At 36.6% G+C, this 18729-nt stretch overlaps 1 protein-coding gene across 2 annotated transcripts in view; it reads left to right on the top strand.

The window, feature by feature from the left end:
- Window positions 1-18729, top strand: part of ARIH1 (ariadne RBR E3 ubiquitin protein ligase 1) — a 130864-nt gene that overhangs the window by 49104 nt on the left and 63031 nt on the right. The window contains exon 2 of one of the 2 annotated variants that reach the window (XM_041740017.1): window positions 13684-13751. The exons of the other annotated variant lie outside the window; for it this stretch is intronic. Coding sequence (XP_041595951.1) covers window positions 13684-13751 — 68 coding nt within the window. The remainder of the gene's footprint in view (window positions 1-13683; window positions 13752-18729) is intronic. 2 annotated transcript variants of the gene reach the window in all.

Genomic DNA, 18729 nt, shown 5'->3' with positions numbered 1-18729 from the left:
TTTATCACTGTACATACACATCACCTTAAGAACTTTGAGAATCTGGTTGAAATGATTCAGTAGATGTGGATTGGGATTCTGTATTTCTAACATACTCCGGTGATTGTAATTTTGTGAACCACAGTTTAAGAAGCATAGCCTTTGCTGTTTATAGTTGATTGTTATGAAAGTAATACTCTAAATTTCTCTTCATATCATTATACAGAAAAAAATTCACATCTTTTCACCCCATTCCCAGACTAGCCCCCAGGGATGGTAACTCTCCAGAATAGCTTTAATATAAATCCTCTAAACATTTTATTACATATTGAGTTATCATAGATCTTTACAAGGGGCCACTGGGTGGCTTAGTCTGTTAAGTGCCTGCCTTTGGCATGGATTACGATCTCAGGGTTCCTGCACAGCAGTGAGTCTGCTTCTCCCTCACCTTCTTCCTCTGCCCCTCCTGTCCTCTCATGTTCTCTCTCTCTCTCTCAAATAAATAAATCTTTAAAAAAAGAACTTTCTTTTTTTAACTAAAATATTGTACATTGCTCAGTAACTTGCTTTTTTTTTTCACTCAATGATGTTTAATAGATAACCTTCCATGACAGTGCATACAGATCTTTTTTTTCCTGTTTTTTTTTTTTATTGTTGCATAATATTCTAAGTATGGATATGGCATAGTTTATAGGCAGTCACCCATTGGAAAAATGTGGTTATCTTTACTTTATTGCTTTTCCAAATAATGTGCATGTGATTCTTCCCCCTTCTACACTTAACATATTTCTGCAGAATAGGTTTCTGAAAGTGGAATTTCTAGATCCTGTCTTAGATCATGTGCATTTTTAATTTTGATCAGTTCTGCCAAATTACTCTTAAAAGTTGCATTTCACTAACATGGAATATTTCCCCTCCTTTGTCCCTGTATATAATAAATTTTTAAGATTTTAGCCATCATGGTAGATAAAAAACACTCATTGTAATTAAGGAGATTGAATATTTTCTTGTTTTTCAGCCAATTGTATTAGAATTCATAAATTATCCATGTGTTGGATTATTTTTTATGGACTTGTATGTTTGCCTATTTACTGTTTAGTGTAGATATTACAAATATTTCTGTACAGAAGTTTTTTACATTTAATGGCTTTTGGGTTTCTATTCTGAAGGCATTACAAAGCAAGATTCTGTAAAATTTGGGTCATCAGCAGCTCACAGATTAAGTTAGAAACGTACTATAAGAATGAGGCCAGGGTGCCTGAGTGGCTCAGTTGGTTGAGGGTCTGCTTTGGGCTCAGGTCATGATCCTGGGGTCCTGGGATCAAGCCCAGTATCCAGCTCCCTACTCAACAGGATAGTCACCTTCTGCTTCTCCCTCTGCCCCTCTCCCCACTCGTGTTTTCTCTTGCTTGCTCTCTTTCTCAAATAAATAACATCTTAAAAATAAGTAAATAAATAAAAATAAGGCCATTCTTTTTTTTTAAGTTTTTGTTTAAATTCCAGTATAGTTAACATCGTGTTATATTAGTTCCAGGTGTACAATATAGTGATTCAGTACTTTGATACATCACTTGGTACTCATCCCAAGTGCCCTCCTTAATCTCTATCACCTGTTGAACCCATCCCCCCTGCTCACCTTCCCTCTGATAACCATCAGTTTGTTCTCTGTAGCTGAGTCTGTTTCTTGGTTTTGGTTTTGCCTTTCTTCCTTTTTATTCTTTTTGCTCATTTGTTTCTTAAATTCCACATATGAGTGAAGTCATACGGTGTCCTTCTCTGACTGACCTATTTTGCTTACCATAGTACTCTAGCTCCATTCATGTCACTGCAAATGGCAAGATTTCGTTTTTGTTTTTTTTTTATGAACCCATTTATGTGTAGGAAAACTGTCAAACTGAGTTTTGAGATGGGATCTATAACCTGTTTAATTCCATTTCAGATCGAATCTGAGATAAATGAAAAGCTGGGCTCTGAGGCCTTTCTGTGTATGTTAATTGGGTTAAAAGTTTTTTTTTTTTTTTTTTTTTGCTGTTTGATCTTTGGCTCCCCTTTTATATTATGAATCCCATTCATTTAATATTGAGCTTTCTCCTGAAATAGAAAGGTTGTGTCTTGAGAATTTCCAAAAAATAGTTGCCTCCCCCCAATACTAATCATAGGAATGTCATTCAAATAACTTAATTCTACCAGGAGATTCTCTTTTAAATGTGGGCATCTGCATACATGTGTGCATCTAGAATTGTAATTCTTCACTTTGGCTATGTAATAGAATTGCCAGGGAGCTTTCAAAAAATGCTAATGCCCAGGTTCTTCCCTTCGCTTTATCCCCTGGTGTATTTGCTGTGGGATGTGGCCTGTACGTTGGTTTTTAAAGAATGCCTCAGACGATTCTAATGTGCTACCAAAGTTGAGAACCACTTGATTAAAGAATGGAGGATGATAGTGCATTGATATTAAGGCCTCAGCTCGGGCAATCGGCATATTCACACCCACTTTTTAAAACAGAACTTTGTAAATAGTTTCAAACCATACACTGCTAGGGCACCTGGGTGACTCAGTCAGTCGGTTAAATGTCTGCCTTTGGCTCAGGTCATGAACTCAAGGTCCTAGAATCGAACCCTGCATTGGGCTTTCCACTCAGCAAGGAGTCTGTTTCTCCCTCTCCCTCTCCCTCTATGCTCTCTTTCTCTCTCAAATAAAGTGTTTTTTTTTTTTTTTAAACACATACTGCTGCTATAACCTTAGAATGTAATTTCCTTCAAATTACTACAGTATTATACTGCTATATTCATATTGGAGATCTATACATATACTTTTCTTTTTCACAGCTCTCATAGTTGGAAACTAGAGCAGTAGTTCCTAATTCTGGCTGCATATTACTATCATCTGGGGGAAATTTAGGTAAAAACTTTGGGTGGGGGCGCCTGGCTAAGTTTCTGACTTGTGATTTCGCCTCAGGTGGTGATCTATAGGGTAGTGCCATTGAGCCAGATTTTGGGCTCCACACTCGGCTAAGAGTCAGCTTGAGATTCTCTTTCTCCCTCTCCCTCTGTCTTTCCCCCTCTCCCTCTGTCTTTCCCCCAACATGTGTGCGTTCTCTCTCTCTTAAAAATAAATACATTCTTGGGGATCCCTGGGTGGCTCAGTGTGGTTTGGCGCCTGCCTTTGGCCCAGGGCGTGATCCTGGAGTCCCGGGATCGAGTCCCACATCGGGCTCCCGTCATGGAACCTGCTTCTCCCTCCTCCTGTCTCTCTCTCTCTCTCTCTCTCTCTTTCTGTCTGTAATGAATAAATAAATAAATCTTTAAAAAAATATTAACAAAATACATTCTTAAAAAAACCTTGGGTGAGAAATTCACATACCTATGTCCCACTCAAGACAATTGAATCAGAATTGCTGTGGCAAAGTCCAAGTTTTTTTTTGTTTTTGTTTTTTTAAGATTTTATTTATTCATGAGAGACAGAGAGAGAGAGAGAGAGAGCGAGGCAGAGACATAGGCAGAGAGAGAAGCAGGCTCCATGCAGGGAGCCTGATGTGGGACTTGATCCCAGGACTCCAGGATCATGCCCTGGACTGAAGGCAGACACTTAACCGCTGAGCCACCCAGGCATCCCTAAGTATTGATATTTTTTAAATTCCTCGGAAGATTTTAATATGTAGCCCAAGTGAGAGACCATTGTTTTAGAGTTTACAGCCAGAGAATAGATTGTTTTATTGCCCTAAAAGTTAAATGTGTTGCTGCGAGTACTCATTTTCTAATTATTGATTTTGCTCCTTAACCTTTTATTCTTTTTTTTTTTTTTTTAAGATTTTATTTATTTATTCATGAGAGGCAGAGACATAGGCAGAGAGAGAAGCAGGCTCCCCATGGGGAGCCCAATGCAGGACTCAATGCCAGCATCACGACCTGAGCCAAAGGCAGATGCTTAACCATTGAGCCACCCAGGTGCCCTGCACATTAACTATTTAAATCTTTTTGTTTGTATCTTCAAAAAATGAGGACTGCCAGTAAGAATAGGATGAAGAGTTATTTCAACCGAGAGATTGAATTGTCTTTCTACTCAATTAATCAAGAATTTTGGTAACATGCATAGGTGATTTCTCTCTTTTGATCAGACCCCAGCTAAAGCCATTAAGTCAAAATCTTTAAGGGTGGTGCTACAACATAAATTTTTATAGAATTTTCCTAGTATTCAGATCCCATTAATCTGTTTCATTGGAAGTCAAATGATTTAATTTCTCAACCTCATCTGTAAAATGTAAATAATACCTAACTTGTAATAAGTATTGATGTGAAGATTAAATGAAATACAATGTATATAAAATCCCAGGCACTGAATAATTTCATGTCTGTGTTCTTCTATTTAGCATCATTTAACATTTATTGTACTTTTTAAAAACTGTTTTATTTTTAAAAATATTTTATTTATTTATTTGAGAAAGAAATCACAAGCAGGAGGAATGGCAGAGGCAGAGAAAGAAGCAGGGAGCCCCATGCAGGGGTTGGATCCCAGAGCCTTGAGATCATGACCTGAGCTGGAGGCAATTGCTTAACTGACTGAGCCACCCAGGCTCCTCAACACTTACTGTACTTTAAACAGAACTTTATTATAAATGCTCCAGTGTAGATTAAATTACTTTTATAACTTAATATTTTAAATTTATATAAAATTTATACTTTTGGGTGTACAATTTCATGAATTTTGATCGGGGCCTGGAGTTGTGGATCTGCTACCACAATCAACATATGGAGCAGTTCCATAATGGCCCTCTTAATAATTCCCTCCTTCTACCCCATTTATTCAAGGCCTCCTCCACCCATAATTCCTGGCAACCAGAGATTTATACACTATCCCTGTAGTTTTTGCTTTTTCCATGGTGTCCTATAAATGGAATCATACAATATGTAGCCTCTTGAATTGGCTTCTTTCACTTAGAATTTGCATTTGAGATTCATATTGTTGTATGTATCAGTTTTTTCTGTTGCTGAGTAGTATTCCATTGTGGATGCACCACAGTTTGTTTATCCACTCCCCAGTTGTGGAATATTTGGGCTGTTTCCAGATTTTGCCAGGTACGAATAAAGCTGTTATAAACTTATTTAGATTTTTGGCTGAAGATAAGTTTTTAGGGCAACTTCCTAATAGTGAGATTTGAGGCTTGTAGTAAGTATGTGTTTAACCTTCTAAGAAACTGCAATTTTTCCCCCTGTGGGCTGTGTTACTGCATTCTCACCAACAGTGTATGAAAGTTCCAGTTACATCACATACTCTGCAGCCCTGGGGGGGTTGTCTGATAGATTCCCTTTCCCCCCACACACATTCTAGTAGGCTTGTTAGTGGTAACATTGTGGCTTCAGTTCTTTCTTCAAATAACTAAGAATGTTGAGCCTCTTTTCTTGTTCTTTTTCATGTCTCTGTGTAGATTTTGTTTGCTGAAGTGTCCAAAGCTTTTGCCTATTTTTAAAATTGGGTTTTTGTTTTCTTATTAGGTTTCAAGAGACTCTAAAAATATGTCCTTTGTAAGATATGCTTTGCATATGTTTTCTGCCATTCTCTGGCTCTTCATTTCTTTTTTTAAAGATTTTATTCATGAGACAGAGAGAGGCAGAGGCATAGGCAGAGGGAGAAGCAGACTCCCTTCTGGGAGCCGGATGCAGGACTTGATCCTAGGACCCTGGGGTCATGCCCTGAGCCAAAGGCAGATGCTCATCCACGGAGCCACCAGGTGTCCTTCTTTCCATTTTCTTAAGTGTCCTTTTCATTTTGGTGAATTCCAATTTGTCAGTTTTTCTTATGGCTTGTGCTTTTGTTATCTAAGAACTCTTTGCCCAAACCGAGGCCGCATATATTTTCCCCTCGAAGTTTTATAGTCCTGTGTTTTACATTTAGGTCTGATCCATTATTAATTTTGTGTAAAGTTTAAGGTTTAGGGTAAAGTTGATTTAAAGAATATCTATCTATCTATCTATCTATCTATCTATCTATCTTGATTATTCTAGCAGTGTTTTTAGAAAAAGCTGTCAGTGTCTCTCCCTCCACCCCCGAATTGTAGCACCTTTGTAAAAAGTCACTTTGGCATATTTGTGTGGATCTGTTTCTGGCTTTTATTTCTTTGATTGGTATATCTATTCTTTGCCAGCCCTGTAGCTTTATAATATATTTTGATAATAACATTTTATTTGTTTTTCATGTTTTTATTTTAATTTCAATTAGTTAATATACAGTTTAACGTTAGATTCAGTTTTAGAATCTGGTGATTCATCACTTCCATACAACACCCAGTGCTCATCACAAGTCCACTCCTTAATACCCATCACCCATTTAACCTATCCTCCCACCCATCTCCCCTCCAGCAATCTTCAGTTTTTTCTCTGCAGTTGAGTCGGTTTTCTGCTTTGCCCCCCTACACTGTCCATTTGTTTCTTAAATTCCATATATGAATGAAATCATTGGTATTTGTCTTTCTCCAGCTTAGCATAATACTCTCTAGCTCTGTGGAGGTAGTTGCAAACGGTAAGATTTCAATCCTTTTTATGGTTGAGTAATATTTGTATGTGTGTGTATCTGTACACATGCTATGTTTCTTTATCCATTCATCAGTCATTGGACATTTGGGTTCTTTGTGTAATTTGGCTATTGTTAATAATGCTGCAATATATCCCTTCAAATCATTATTTTTGTATCCTTTAGGTAAGTACCTAGTAGTAGAATTGCTGGATCTTAGGGGTAGTTTTCCTTTTAATTTTCCTTTTTAAAGATTTTATTTATTTATTCATTTATTTATTTATTTACGAGCAGAGTGAGTGAGTGAGAACACAGTGGGAGTGGGGAAGATCAGAGGGAGAGGGAGAAGTAGGCTCCCCTTGATGCGGGACTTGATCCCAGGACTGTAGGATTACAACCTGAGCTGAAGACAGATAACCTAACCGACTGAGCCACCCAGGCACCCTACTTTTAACTTTCTGAGGAACCTCCATATTATTTTTCAGGGTGGCTGTACCAGTTTGTATTCCCATAAACACCACAAGAGGGTTCCCCTTTCTCTGCATCCTTGCCAACACCTGTTGTTTCCTGTGTTATTAATTTTAGCCATTCTGACCGTTGTGAGGTGATACCTTATTGTAGTTTTGATTTGTATTTACCTGATGATGAGTGATGTGGAGCATCTTTTCCTGTGTCTCTTAACCATCTGTGCTTCTCCTTTTGAAAAATATCAATTCATGTCTTCTGTCCATTTTTTTAAAAATTTTTTATTTATTTATGATAGTCACACACACACACACACACACACACACACACACACAGAGAGAGAGAGAGAGGCACAGACACAGGCAGAGGGAGAAGCAGGCTCCATGCACCGGGAGCCCGATGTGGGATTCGATCCCAGGTCTCCAGGATTGCGCCCTGGGCCAAAGGCAGGCGCTAAACCGCTGCGCCACCCAAGGATCCCCTTCTGTCCATTTTTTTATTGGATTATTTGTTTTTTGAGTACTGAGTTTGATAAGCATTTTATAGATTTTTGGATACTAACCCTTTATCAGATATGTCATTTGCAAATAGCTTTTCCCAATCTGTAGGTTGTTTTTTAGTTTTGTTGATTGTTTCCTTTGCTGTGTAGAAGCTTTTTATCTTGATGAAGTCCCAGTGGTTCATTTTTGCTTTTATTTCCCTTGCCTTAGGAGACATATCTAGTAAGAACTTGCTGTGACGGATGTCAAAATGTTGCTCCAGGATTTTGATGTTTTCTTAATCTCATGTTTAGGTTTTTTGTCCATTTTGAATTTACTTTTCTGTATGATCTAAGAAGGTGGTCCAGTTTCATTCTTCTGCATATTGCTCTCCAGTTTTCTCATCATTTGTTGAAGAAACTTTTTTTTCCATTGGATATTCTTTCTTGATTTTTTTGAAGATTAGTTGACCATATAGTTGTGGATCCATTTCTGGATTTTCTATTCTGTTCCATTGATTTGTTTGTTTTTGTACCAGTACCATACTATCTTGATCCATTTGGTGTTCTTTTCAAAATTACTTTGGTCATGCTAGTTTCCTTGCTATCCCGTATAAGCTTTAGAATCATTTTGTTGATACCTACTGGGATTTTGATTGGTATTGAATTGAATCTATAGAGCAATTTGAGAAGAAATGATATTTTAATTATATTGAGTCTCCCAAGCCCGGAAAGATAGTGTATCTATCCATGTATCTAGGTCTTCTTTTTATTTCCTTCATCAGTATTTTGCAGTTTTCAGCATACAGATACTTTACATATGTTAATAAATTTATACTTAAATATGTCAAATTTTGGTGCTGTTGTAAATGATTCTTCAAAATTTTAAATTCCTAGTTATTCATTGGTTGTCCTAGGGATTATAATATAGATATTTTAACTCTTCACATTTTACTTAGAGTTCATATTCTACCATTCCAAGGAAACCCACAGAAGCCTCACACCTGTATGGTTTGCTTCTCTCCCAGTCCCTTTATATTGTAGTTGTCATATGTCACTTCCTATGCATTTTAACCCTTTCTCCCACCATTGCATGTTATAATTTTTAATTTCAGCATTTTAATGTATTTTCAAGGACATAAGAGGAGAGAAAAATAGTCCGTAATACTTACCATTTACCCTTTCTCTTGGTCTTTCCCCCCCAAATTCCAAGTTCCCTTCTGGAATCATTTCCTTTGCACCTAAAGAACTTTTTAGCGTTTCATTTAGAGCAGGCCTGCTGGCAATGTTTTCTCTTGTCTGAGAATATCTTTGTCATCATTCCTAAACTATACTTTCACTGAGTATAGGATTCTAGGCTGACAGCTTTTGGTATTACCCCACAGGGCCCTGAGAGATTATTTCTTTTTTTAAAAAAGTTTTTTTATTATTAAATTTGGATAATTTTTAATTGATATGTCTTCAGGTTCAATGACCTCTCTGTAATCTCCTTTCTGCTATTGAGCCTACCCAGTAAACTTTGTTTTCAGTTCTAAAATTTGCATTTAGGGACACCTGGGTTGCTCAATAGTTGAGCATCTCCCTTTGGCTCAGGGCATGATCCCTGTAGGGGGATCAAGTCCAGCATCAGGCTCCCTGGGTGGGGGTGGGGGTGGGGGCGTAGTCTGTTTCTCTCTGTCTGTGTCTCTGCCTCTCTCTCTCTCTCTCTCTGTCTCTCATGAATAAATAAATAAAATCTGCTCAGTAAAATAAAATCTAAAAAAATAATAAATGCCAAATAAAATCTTAAAAAAATATAAAATAGGGGCACCTGGGTGGCTCAGCAGTTGAGCTTCTGCCTTTGTCTCAGGTCGTGATCCCAGGGTCCTGGGATCGAGTTCTACATTTGGCTCCCCACAGGGAGCCTGCTTCTCCCTCTGACTGTGTCTTTGCCTCTCTCTCTGTATCTCTAATGAATAAATAAATAAAATGTTAAAAAAAATAAAAATAAAATTTCCATTTGACTCTTTTTTGTAACTTGTTTCTTTCCTAAGAATTTGTTTCATCCACCTTAAGGTGTCGATTTTCACCTAATGGATCATGTTTTTAATAGTTGCCTTAAAAGTCTTTGATGTTTTAATATCTGAGTCACCTTGGGGTCAGCATGTATAAATTGTCTTCTCCTTTGAGAATTGGTCAGATTTTTGTTGTTCTTGTGTGTTGATTTTTGTATTCTATCCTGGACATTTTGAATATTGTGTTCTGAGTTTCTGCATCCTGTTAAATCCTTTAGAGAGGTGAAGATTTTTTGTTTGAGTAAACAAGTCAATTCAGTTAGGTTATAACTGGATTGAGTTAGGTTTGAGTTCTACCTCTGACATTGTAACTCACATTTTAAGTTATAACTGCATATTTTTTCTCACTTTATATAGAGAGTAGTTCCATTATCTGTTCAGTTTTCAAAGCCTTTGCTGTGTTGAGTTGCCCTTCCATCCCCACTTAGGTTGATCTAGGATTTGGGCAGTCATTTATATTATAGTTCTATTCTAAAAGCCTCTCCTATACTTTAGCTGCATTCCAAATGGGCATAGCTTGAAGGTGCAAACCCAGGACTTGGTTCATACGCAGGATTAGGGCTCTTCTTCTCCATCTTTATCTTTTTAGTGAATTACCTTTTTAGTGAAATACCTCAGAATTACCTCTGAGACTCAGAGAGGGTACTTCATTCTTTTACCCAGAAGCGTGGTGCTCTCTAGGTTTTAGTTTCTTACCTGCCCGTGTGCCTTGAGGTGAAGTGGCAAGAGAAAAAAGAAAAGAATAGGGATCCCCCCAACTTTTTTTTCACAGCAGGGCCCCTCTTCCTGATTCTTCTATTCAGAGCAATAGATTTTCTCTTGTCCTCCTGCAGCAGTGTAGTTTCATGGCTGTGGCTGGCCTCAGGGCAGTACCTAGAAAAACAGGAGAGAAAAAAAAAAGTATTTTTCCCTACATTGTTAGGAGCCTTTTGCCATAATCCTCTAGCAAAAAAAGATGCTATCCTCTCAGTATTAGCTGCTCATGCCTGCTACAGCAGTTTCCCCATTTGACCCACTTGTGAGTCAAAGCCAGGAAATAAAAGATAAAAAGATATTCAGCACCACCTTATTTGTTGTTCTTCACTTCCCTCCCCAATCTGCCTGCTGTTGTTTAATTTTAAGAATATTTTGTTCAAGTAATCAGTGGGAGAGAGCCACTGCAGTGAGCTTATTACTCTACTCCATATTGGCCAGCACCAGAAGTCATCAGATCGTTTTGTTTTTATTTTTTTTTAATTTTTTTTTAAATTTTATTTTATTTATTTATGATAGGCACACAGTGAGAGAGAGAGAGAGAGAGAGGCAGAGACATAGGCAGAGGGAGAAGCAGGCTCCATGCACCGGGAGCCCGACGTGGGATTCGATCCCGAGTCTCCAGGATCGCGCCCTGGGCCAAAGGCAGGCGCCAAACCGCTGCGCCACCCAGGGATCCCTATAATAATTCATTTTGTTTTTAAATAAATTAACATTATTGATGTATATCTATATTACTAAATATACCCATTTTTAAGTGTATAGTTTGTTTTGGAAAATGTTTTCTCTCATATAACCATCACTTTCAAGAAATAGAAATAGAACATTCTCAGAAAGCTCTCTTGTATCTCTTAGCTTTCTGCCATTCCCTCCTCATCCTGTCCTGATTATACCCTTTGGTGGAGGTTGTAAAGGATATTTAGACATGACTAGTAGTTAAATGAGAGCTTTAATATTCCCTTAGGTTCTACTACGTGGAATAATTGAAAAAATATTAGATCCAGATTGTCTTAGGCTAAAATTCACAAGTATTCCCCTTAATTAACTGGATAATATTGGGTAACTTTTAGAACTTCCAAAGAGTCTAGTCATGGTTTTCTCATACTTAAAATGGTAGGTAAGTAGTTTACCTTACAGAAAGCTTTGAGAATTAAATGGGAAATCTAAAGTACCTTGTACAGGGCCTGGCATACAAGTAGATTCACATTATGTGTTATTCCCCCATTACCTTTCCTTATATGCAGCACACATAAATGACCTGAGACAGCTACACTGAAATAGTGACCCAAATATAGTTATTTCGTTAGTATGTGAAATATCTCCTGCCCAATAACATAGACTCTAGCAAAATATAGATATTTGAGCATTATTTTTTTTTAATTTTTATTTATTTATGATAGTCGGGGGGGGGGGGCGGACAGAGACAAAGGCAGAGGGAGAAGCAGGCTCCATGCACCGGGAGCCCGATGTGGGATTCGATCCCGGGTCTCCAGGATTGCGCCCTGGGCCAAAGGCAGGCGCCAAACCGCTGCGCCACCCAGAGATCCCCGATATTTGAGCATTATTATGCCACTGTGGTTTACGAATTTTTTTCAAACTTTTGAGCATGTACTTTTGATATAATATGTACATCAGGCACATACACCTACCAACACAGGAATTTTTGAAGGATGAGCTAAAAAATAGAAAAAGTGTGTTTTCTTCACCTGGGAGACTGCTGGTCTAATTTATTTTCTGAATCCCTTGGGTCATGAACATATTTGAGGACACCCTACCCCAGACCTGTTAAGTAGAACCATAGAACTGTTAAGTAGAACTAGTAATCTGTGCTTTAACTTAACTTTCCATAATAATTTTTGGTAAACGAGTAATGGGTTTGGGAACTTCAGGATAGCACCAAATTTTGATACTAGAAAAGACACTAGAGTACAGCAACATCAAAGGGCATCAGAGGGCATTTGTCCTCTTCTCCCCACAGGGCCTTTGTAAACTTTGTAAACTTGAGACTCCACTCCTGAAACATTTTTCCCCAAGCACTCTGTCTAGCAGCAGAGAACAATGTATTTGAGTGCCACACAATTCTCATAGGTACTACTGAACTTCATTCTACCAATTGATAGGCTTATTGCCTTTATTTTACATATGACTAAACCTAAATGAATAACTCTTTTCAATTGCAGGCAAGTCTTATTGTGAAAACCTGTTTCCAAACAGAGTTGGGTAGGGTTGGGTGGGTTGGGGTGTGAATAAATTGTTGAATCACATTTCTGAGAAAAAGCAAGACAAAACAGTGTATAGTCTGTATAGATAAATATAAAATAGGATCAGTTAATAGGGTTGGGTGGTTTTTTTCCTCCTACATACACTAACTCTTGTTAAGTGATGGTGTTTGTTGAATGCTATGTTAAAGGAGGATTCTTAATGGAGTCTGGGCCCAAGAAGCAAAGAGTACCTAAATAGATTAGCAAAATGTACCTAGAGTGGTCAAATGAGAGTTACCATATCTACATCTTTGGATTTCGGGGTGGAGGGCATTGAATGTATGTGAATTTTTCTGTGACAAATGGTATTATTGAGAATACTTGATAGAGATTTCTTCCATGACATTATTTATATACAAGATTACTTTTTTAGTTAAGTCACTTGCTAACTAATACTTTAACTATGGTGACACAAAAGTAGTTTTATGCAGAGATCCTTTTTGAAATGTTATTTGATGTAATAAAATTATACATGACCTATAAATTAAGATTCAGGTTTGAGTTCTACCTCTGACATTGTAACTCACATTTTAAGTTAAAATTCTGTACCCAGATAGTAACCTGATCAATTGGGAAATGGAAATAAATATTAGTGAAAATAAATGACAGCATTAAACAGTAAGACAGTAAATTTGGGTGGTTTTTTTTTTTTTTTTTGATGCTGTTAGCTTGTCCCTCTAGAAATGAAACAGCAACCTCAGATTATGCTCTCTAAATTATTACCCAGTACAGATATTTTGTGTTTTCACTAAATATCTCTGATGGACCTTCTGACTTATAAATATGGCTTACACTCATTTGAACTATTCAGTACGATATAAAGTATTAGAAATTTTATTGATTAGAAATTTTGTTGATTAACAGTATGACAGTATGCTCAATCTTAAATGCAAAGGAGTTACTTTTAATTAGTGCTTGATTTAATACAGCAAGTTTTCGTTTAATCTCTTTTTGACTTAGTTTGAATTCTACTTTGGAATCCTATAGAAGCCTAACAAATTAGTATGGCAAACTATTTTTAAATCATCTTTATCTTACAGCTAAATTTTGTATTTTCTTTGTAGAATAAAGAAATATCTTAGGAAAGGAAATTTGAGTGGGATGAAATTAAATTCAACCTAAAAATTCACAAAGTGTCAATGAAGTACTGTTACTTTAAAGTAACTTTTTCTCCCCCCTTCTTTAGAATCCAGCAACTATCACAAGAATACTCCTTAGCCACTTCAATTGGGATAAAGAGAAGCTAATGGAAAGGTAAGGAACTATATTGTCAGCTTTGTACTTAGAAATAACACAGAAAGCCTGTTTAACTGAATTTACAAGAAGCAAATAAGGAATTGATTTATATACCAGTATGGGAAAAAAAACCAATGTGCATGTTGTATGTGCTTTAATTTCTTGTATTCCTCATCTGTAAATTCTGCAATAATCTTAGTGTTAAGGGAACTTAGGCTTAATGTTCCTTTTGTGTTTTGGAGCTAAGGTGGGGACTCTCCTTCAGTATCTTCAAAATTGAATCTTCTTGAATACTGAGAACTAAAAGTGGATTTGGAAAAAGTGTTCAAGGGGCACTTGGCTGGCTCAGTTGGTAGAGAATGCAGCTCTTAATCTCAGGGTCCTGAGTTCAAGTCCCAGGTTGGGCATGGAGCCTACTTAAAATAAGATAAAATACATTTTAAAAAGTGCTTGGAAAAAAAAGTGCTTGATACAGTCTTCAAACATAGGAATAATATCTTCCATTAGTTAAATAAAGATTTCTTACCCACAACCTTAAATCTGTGTTGGGCATATTAATGACATTTATTCAATAAAAATAAAGAAGTTGCTCAGGGTATTCTGATAATCAAAGCAGCTGTTTGGACAGGTTATCTGGTTTCAGGCAAGATTATATTCCATTGAGATTATTTATTTTTTCTCCCTGAAAGCCTTTCTAGTTCTGAAAGGGAAGAAATTACAGGACTAGAGGAGGACAATATTAAAGCCATTCTTAATTTTTTTCCTTAGATTGGAAATTAGGAATACTTGGTTTTATTTTGTTTTTGTTTTTGTTTTTGTTTTAGAATTTATTTATTTATTCATGAGAGACACACACAGAAAGAGGCAGAGACATAGGCAGAGGGAAAAGCAGGCTCCCTGTAGGGGGAGTACTTGATGTGGTACTTGATCACACCCTGGGCCCAAGGGAGGAGCTCAACTGCTGAGCCACCCTGGTGACCCAGGAATACTTGTTAAGGTGGTAGGGTGACTGTCTATATTTATTCTATCAGCCATTCTTCAGTCTAAAATTAGCAATCTTTATTAAAATCAAGAGTTAGCACTAGTTGTTGGGAATTGAAACCCAAATATTAATGAGAAAATAAATGGAAAATACTTCCCATTTGATTTTAAACTTGAAAGAACTTTGCAAAACAGATACTAAATAATACCAAGAACATTGCTCAATTTCTCACACCTTGCACCCCAACTACAATTTAATAGTAACAAGTAATAATCAATTATTGGGCCTGTTGTGCCACGATTATTTCAATTTATCCTCCTTATAGCTTCATGGAGTTAGGAACTATCATCCCCACCTAACTGATACGGAAACTAAGGCTTAGGGCTTATCTCAGTTTTGTAACACAAGAAGTTAGCACTCAAACTCAGGTTTGTTGGACTCCCAAGCTTATGTTCTGAAGCATATGTAGTTTTCTAGGGTTTATGAAGAATAAAATACTGCTAAGTGTGATTGCCCCCACCACCACCTGTGTTCTGAAGTCAGTGGTATTTCTTAATTTTGGTAACATTTATTTTCTGGCTTATTTTGTGACACTTATATTAGGAAAAGGAATTTTATTTATATCTGATATTTTGTAGTGAGCTAGACTGAACAGTTTGTGTTAATAATATTTCTCCAAAGACATTCTGAATTTTCTCATGTAACACTGTTGACACTGCTGAAAGCATTTTTCAGTTAAATACTGTACTTAAATGTGGTAAGTATGAATTAAAAAGTAGGCAGCTCCTTGGAAACTTCTCTGTGTGTGTATGTGTATGTATGAATTTTTCAGTGTCTTTTTTGTAATTTCAATTTTTTATATATTCTGAAATATATTATTGGGTGCCTTTTAAATCTTTAGTGTTTTTGAAATCAATATGCAATATCTTTTTGTCTCATTTAATGATTTGCACATTATATTCTGTGTTTGATATTAACACTCCCAGACTTTATGCTTACTAATATGTTTAGATTTAATTACTGCCATTGTAAGTTGGGCCCTGTATTTATAATGTTGGCTATTTAGTTATTTTGTTGGCTTGATCAAGTTTTTGTTCTTTCCCCCCCCCCTAATAATTTCAGTTATATGTTTTATTTCGGTTTTTCTTTTTTTTTTAAATTTTTTTTATTTTTTAATTTATTTATGATAGTCACAGAGAGAGAGAGAGAGAGAGCCCAGAGAGAGAGAGGCAGAGGGAGAAGCAGGCTCCATGCACTGGGAGCCCGATGTGGGACTCGATCCCCGGTCTCTAGGATCGCGCCCTGGGCCAAAGGCAGACGCCAAACTGCTGCGCCACCCAGGGATCCCTATTTCAATTTTTCTAGTGGTTACCTTCACAGGCATTTTTACTAGTATATATTTAACTTTTTGTTTTTCTTTTGGTTGGTCTCTTGCATTTCACTGTTTTCTCCAAATTTACCTTTTTCTCTCCACAGATTATATCTTTAGTCATTTAAATCATTTCATATGTACTAGATTTTTAAGGGCTCTAAGAGAAATCCTTAATGTTTTGAAATTTTGAGTAGCTTTTGAAAGTATATCCAGTTGGGCCCTTTAAGTCTGAAGACCAATATTTTTGGTTTGGGGAAATTCTTAGCTATTATTTCTTCAGTATTTTCTCAATTCTCCTAATGCTTTCCTGAATCCCTGTTAGTCACTTAACTGAAATTTTTGGATCCCTTTTGGAAGTTAATTTTAATTTTTTTTTCAAAATATTTCTTCTGTACTTGTGTCTTTATCTTTCTCCTTTGGTCTGTGAAGTTACCTGGTTTATGTTTAATTCACTCACTTGGTTTTGTTTTTCACCCATTCTACTATTTAGCCATCTTGAATTGTTTAGTTCAACAGTATCCGTTTTATTTATTTTAATAACTTGATTCTTGTTTTGTGGATTCTCTTTTTATCTTCTCTTGGCATATAAGTCTTCTTACACTAATGTGTTTTCTTCTAGACTGTTTATCAGTAAGCAGAGAGGATTTAAAATATGTATTGGTATTTGGTACCTTTCAGAGTATGTTATTTTCAAATTGGTCAAATTTAGGCTCTGATGAATTCTAGTGAAAATCTATTTGCATTCTATTTTTATACTTTGAGATAACTCTTACTATCTAAAAATGATTGTAACTAAACAGTGACAGTACAAATGTAGAATATGGCTTAGGAGATACAGGGGAATTTGCAGGCTTAGTATCTTTATAAGAGAAAGAGAAAAAGGTAAAAAACAAACAAAGGAAACACACACACACACACACACACACACACAAATCCTCCAAACAGTAGAATAGGTATTTAAGATAAAAGCAACATAAATGAAATAGAGAACAAAAATACATGAAACAAAAAACATCTTTGAAAAGGATTTTTTTAAAGGGAAATATTAAGAAAATGAGTAACAAGCCACAGACGTGGAGAAAATATTTGCAGAAGACATCTGATAAAGACCGACTGTTATCCAAAATACACAAAGAACTCCTAAAACTCACTAGTAAAGAAAAAAATCCAGTGGGCAAAAATCTGAATAGACACTGCATTAAAGAAGATATGCAGGTGTTAAATAAATATATGAAGAGAAACTCAACATCATATATTATTAGGGCATTGTTAAGTAAAATGAGATACCACTGCATATCTATTAGAATGGGTAAAGTCACAAACACTGACGCGACTAGGTACTGATAAGGATGCAGAGCAACAAAAACTCTCATTGCTGGTGGGAATGCAAAATGGTATAGGTGCTTTGCTTACAGTTTGACAGTTTCTTACAGAACTACACATGCTCTTACATAGGATCCATCAGTCATACTTTTTGGTATTTACCCAAATGAGTTGAAAGCTTGCGTCCACAGAAAAACCTGAACATGAATATTCATAGCAATTTTATTCGTAATTGCTAAAACTTGGGAAGCAATCAAGATGTCCTTCAGTTGGTGGGTGGATGAATAAACTGTGGTACATCCAGACACTCGAATATTATTTAGTGGTAAAAAGAAATGAGCTATGAAGTCATGAAAAGATATGGAGAAACCTTAAATGCATATTTCTAAGTGAAAGAAGCCAAACTGAAAAGGTCACATACTGTATGGATTCAACTATATGACATTGTGGAAAAGGCAGAACTACAGAGGCTATGCATCCAGGAAAAGTGCCCAAATCACAGTGTCAAGCTATTTTAGTAAACGTGCCTTTGAGGTTGCCATTGGGCACAGACCTTACAGCTCATAACATCAATATTGGGCATGTGACTGACATCTCTATCTCAACTAGTATTTCTGCTGTTTCGGCCTCTGAAAGCTGGGTGTATCCTTATCCCTTTGACAGAATGAATTCTTCATCCGATCTTCTTCAAGTACTGTACTTTTCATAAACTATAGATCACCCTGCTCCTGCTGGGCCTGAATCCTTTCAGCAGGAGAGACTGAGAAAGTGAGTTGTCCTTTTTCCCTTTCTTTTATGGCAAGACTTTTTTATTTAAAATTTTTTAATTTTACTTTTGTAATATATAATATAGTTGACGCACAACGTTATATTAATTTCAGGTGTACAACATAATGATTCAGCAATTCTATACATTACTCATTGCTTAACATGATAAATGTAGTTACCCTCTGTCACCCTATAATGTTACTACGATAGTACTATGTTCCTTGTGCTATACTTTTTTATCTCCATAACTTACTCGTTTTGTAACTGGAAGTTTGTATCTATTTTGCCCAGTTCTTCTCACTCACCTCCCCTGACAAGACATTTACAAATTCTGCTTCTGGAGTGCTAGTACATAACACAACTCCTAATATGTAATTTCAGTTGGTTAAGCCTCTGACTCGATTTTGGCTTAGGTTATGATCTCAGGGTCATGAGATAGAGCCCCCACGTCAGACTCAGAGGCAAGTCTACTTCTCTCCTTTTCCTTCTCCCACCGCCTCTCCCCCTGCTCTCACTCTCTCCTTCAAATAAGTGAATGAATCTTTAAAAAT

Source organism: Vulpes lagopus, chromosome 2, assembly GCF_018345385.1.
Source record: "Vulpes lagopus strain Blue_001 chromosome 2, ASM1834538v1, whole genome shotgun sequence".
NCBI classification, from domain to species: Eukaryota; Metazoa; Chordata; class Mammalia; order Carnivora; family Canidae; genus Vulpes; species Vulpes lagopus.
This window is presented reverse-complemented; position numbering and strand designations above follow the sequence as displayed.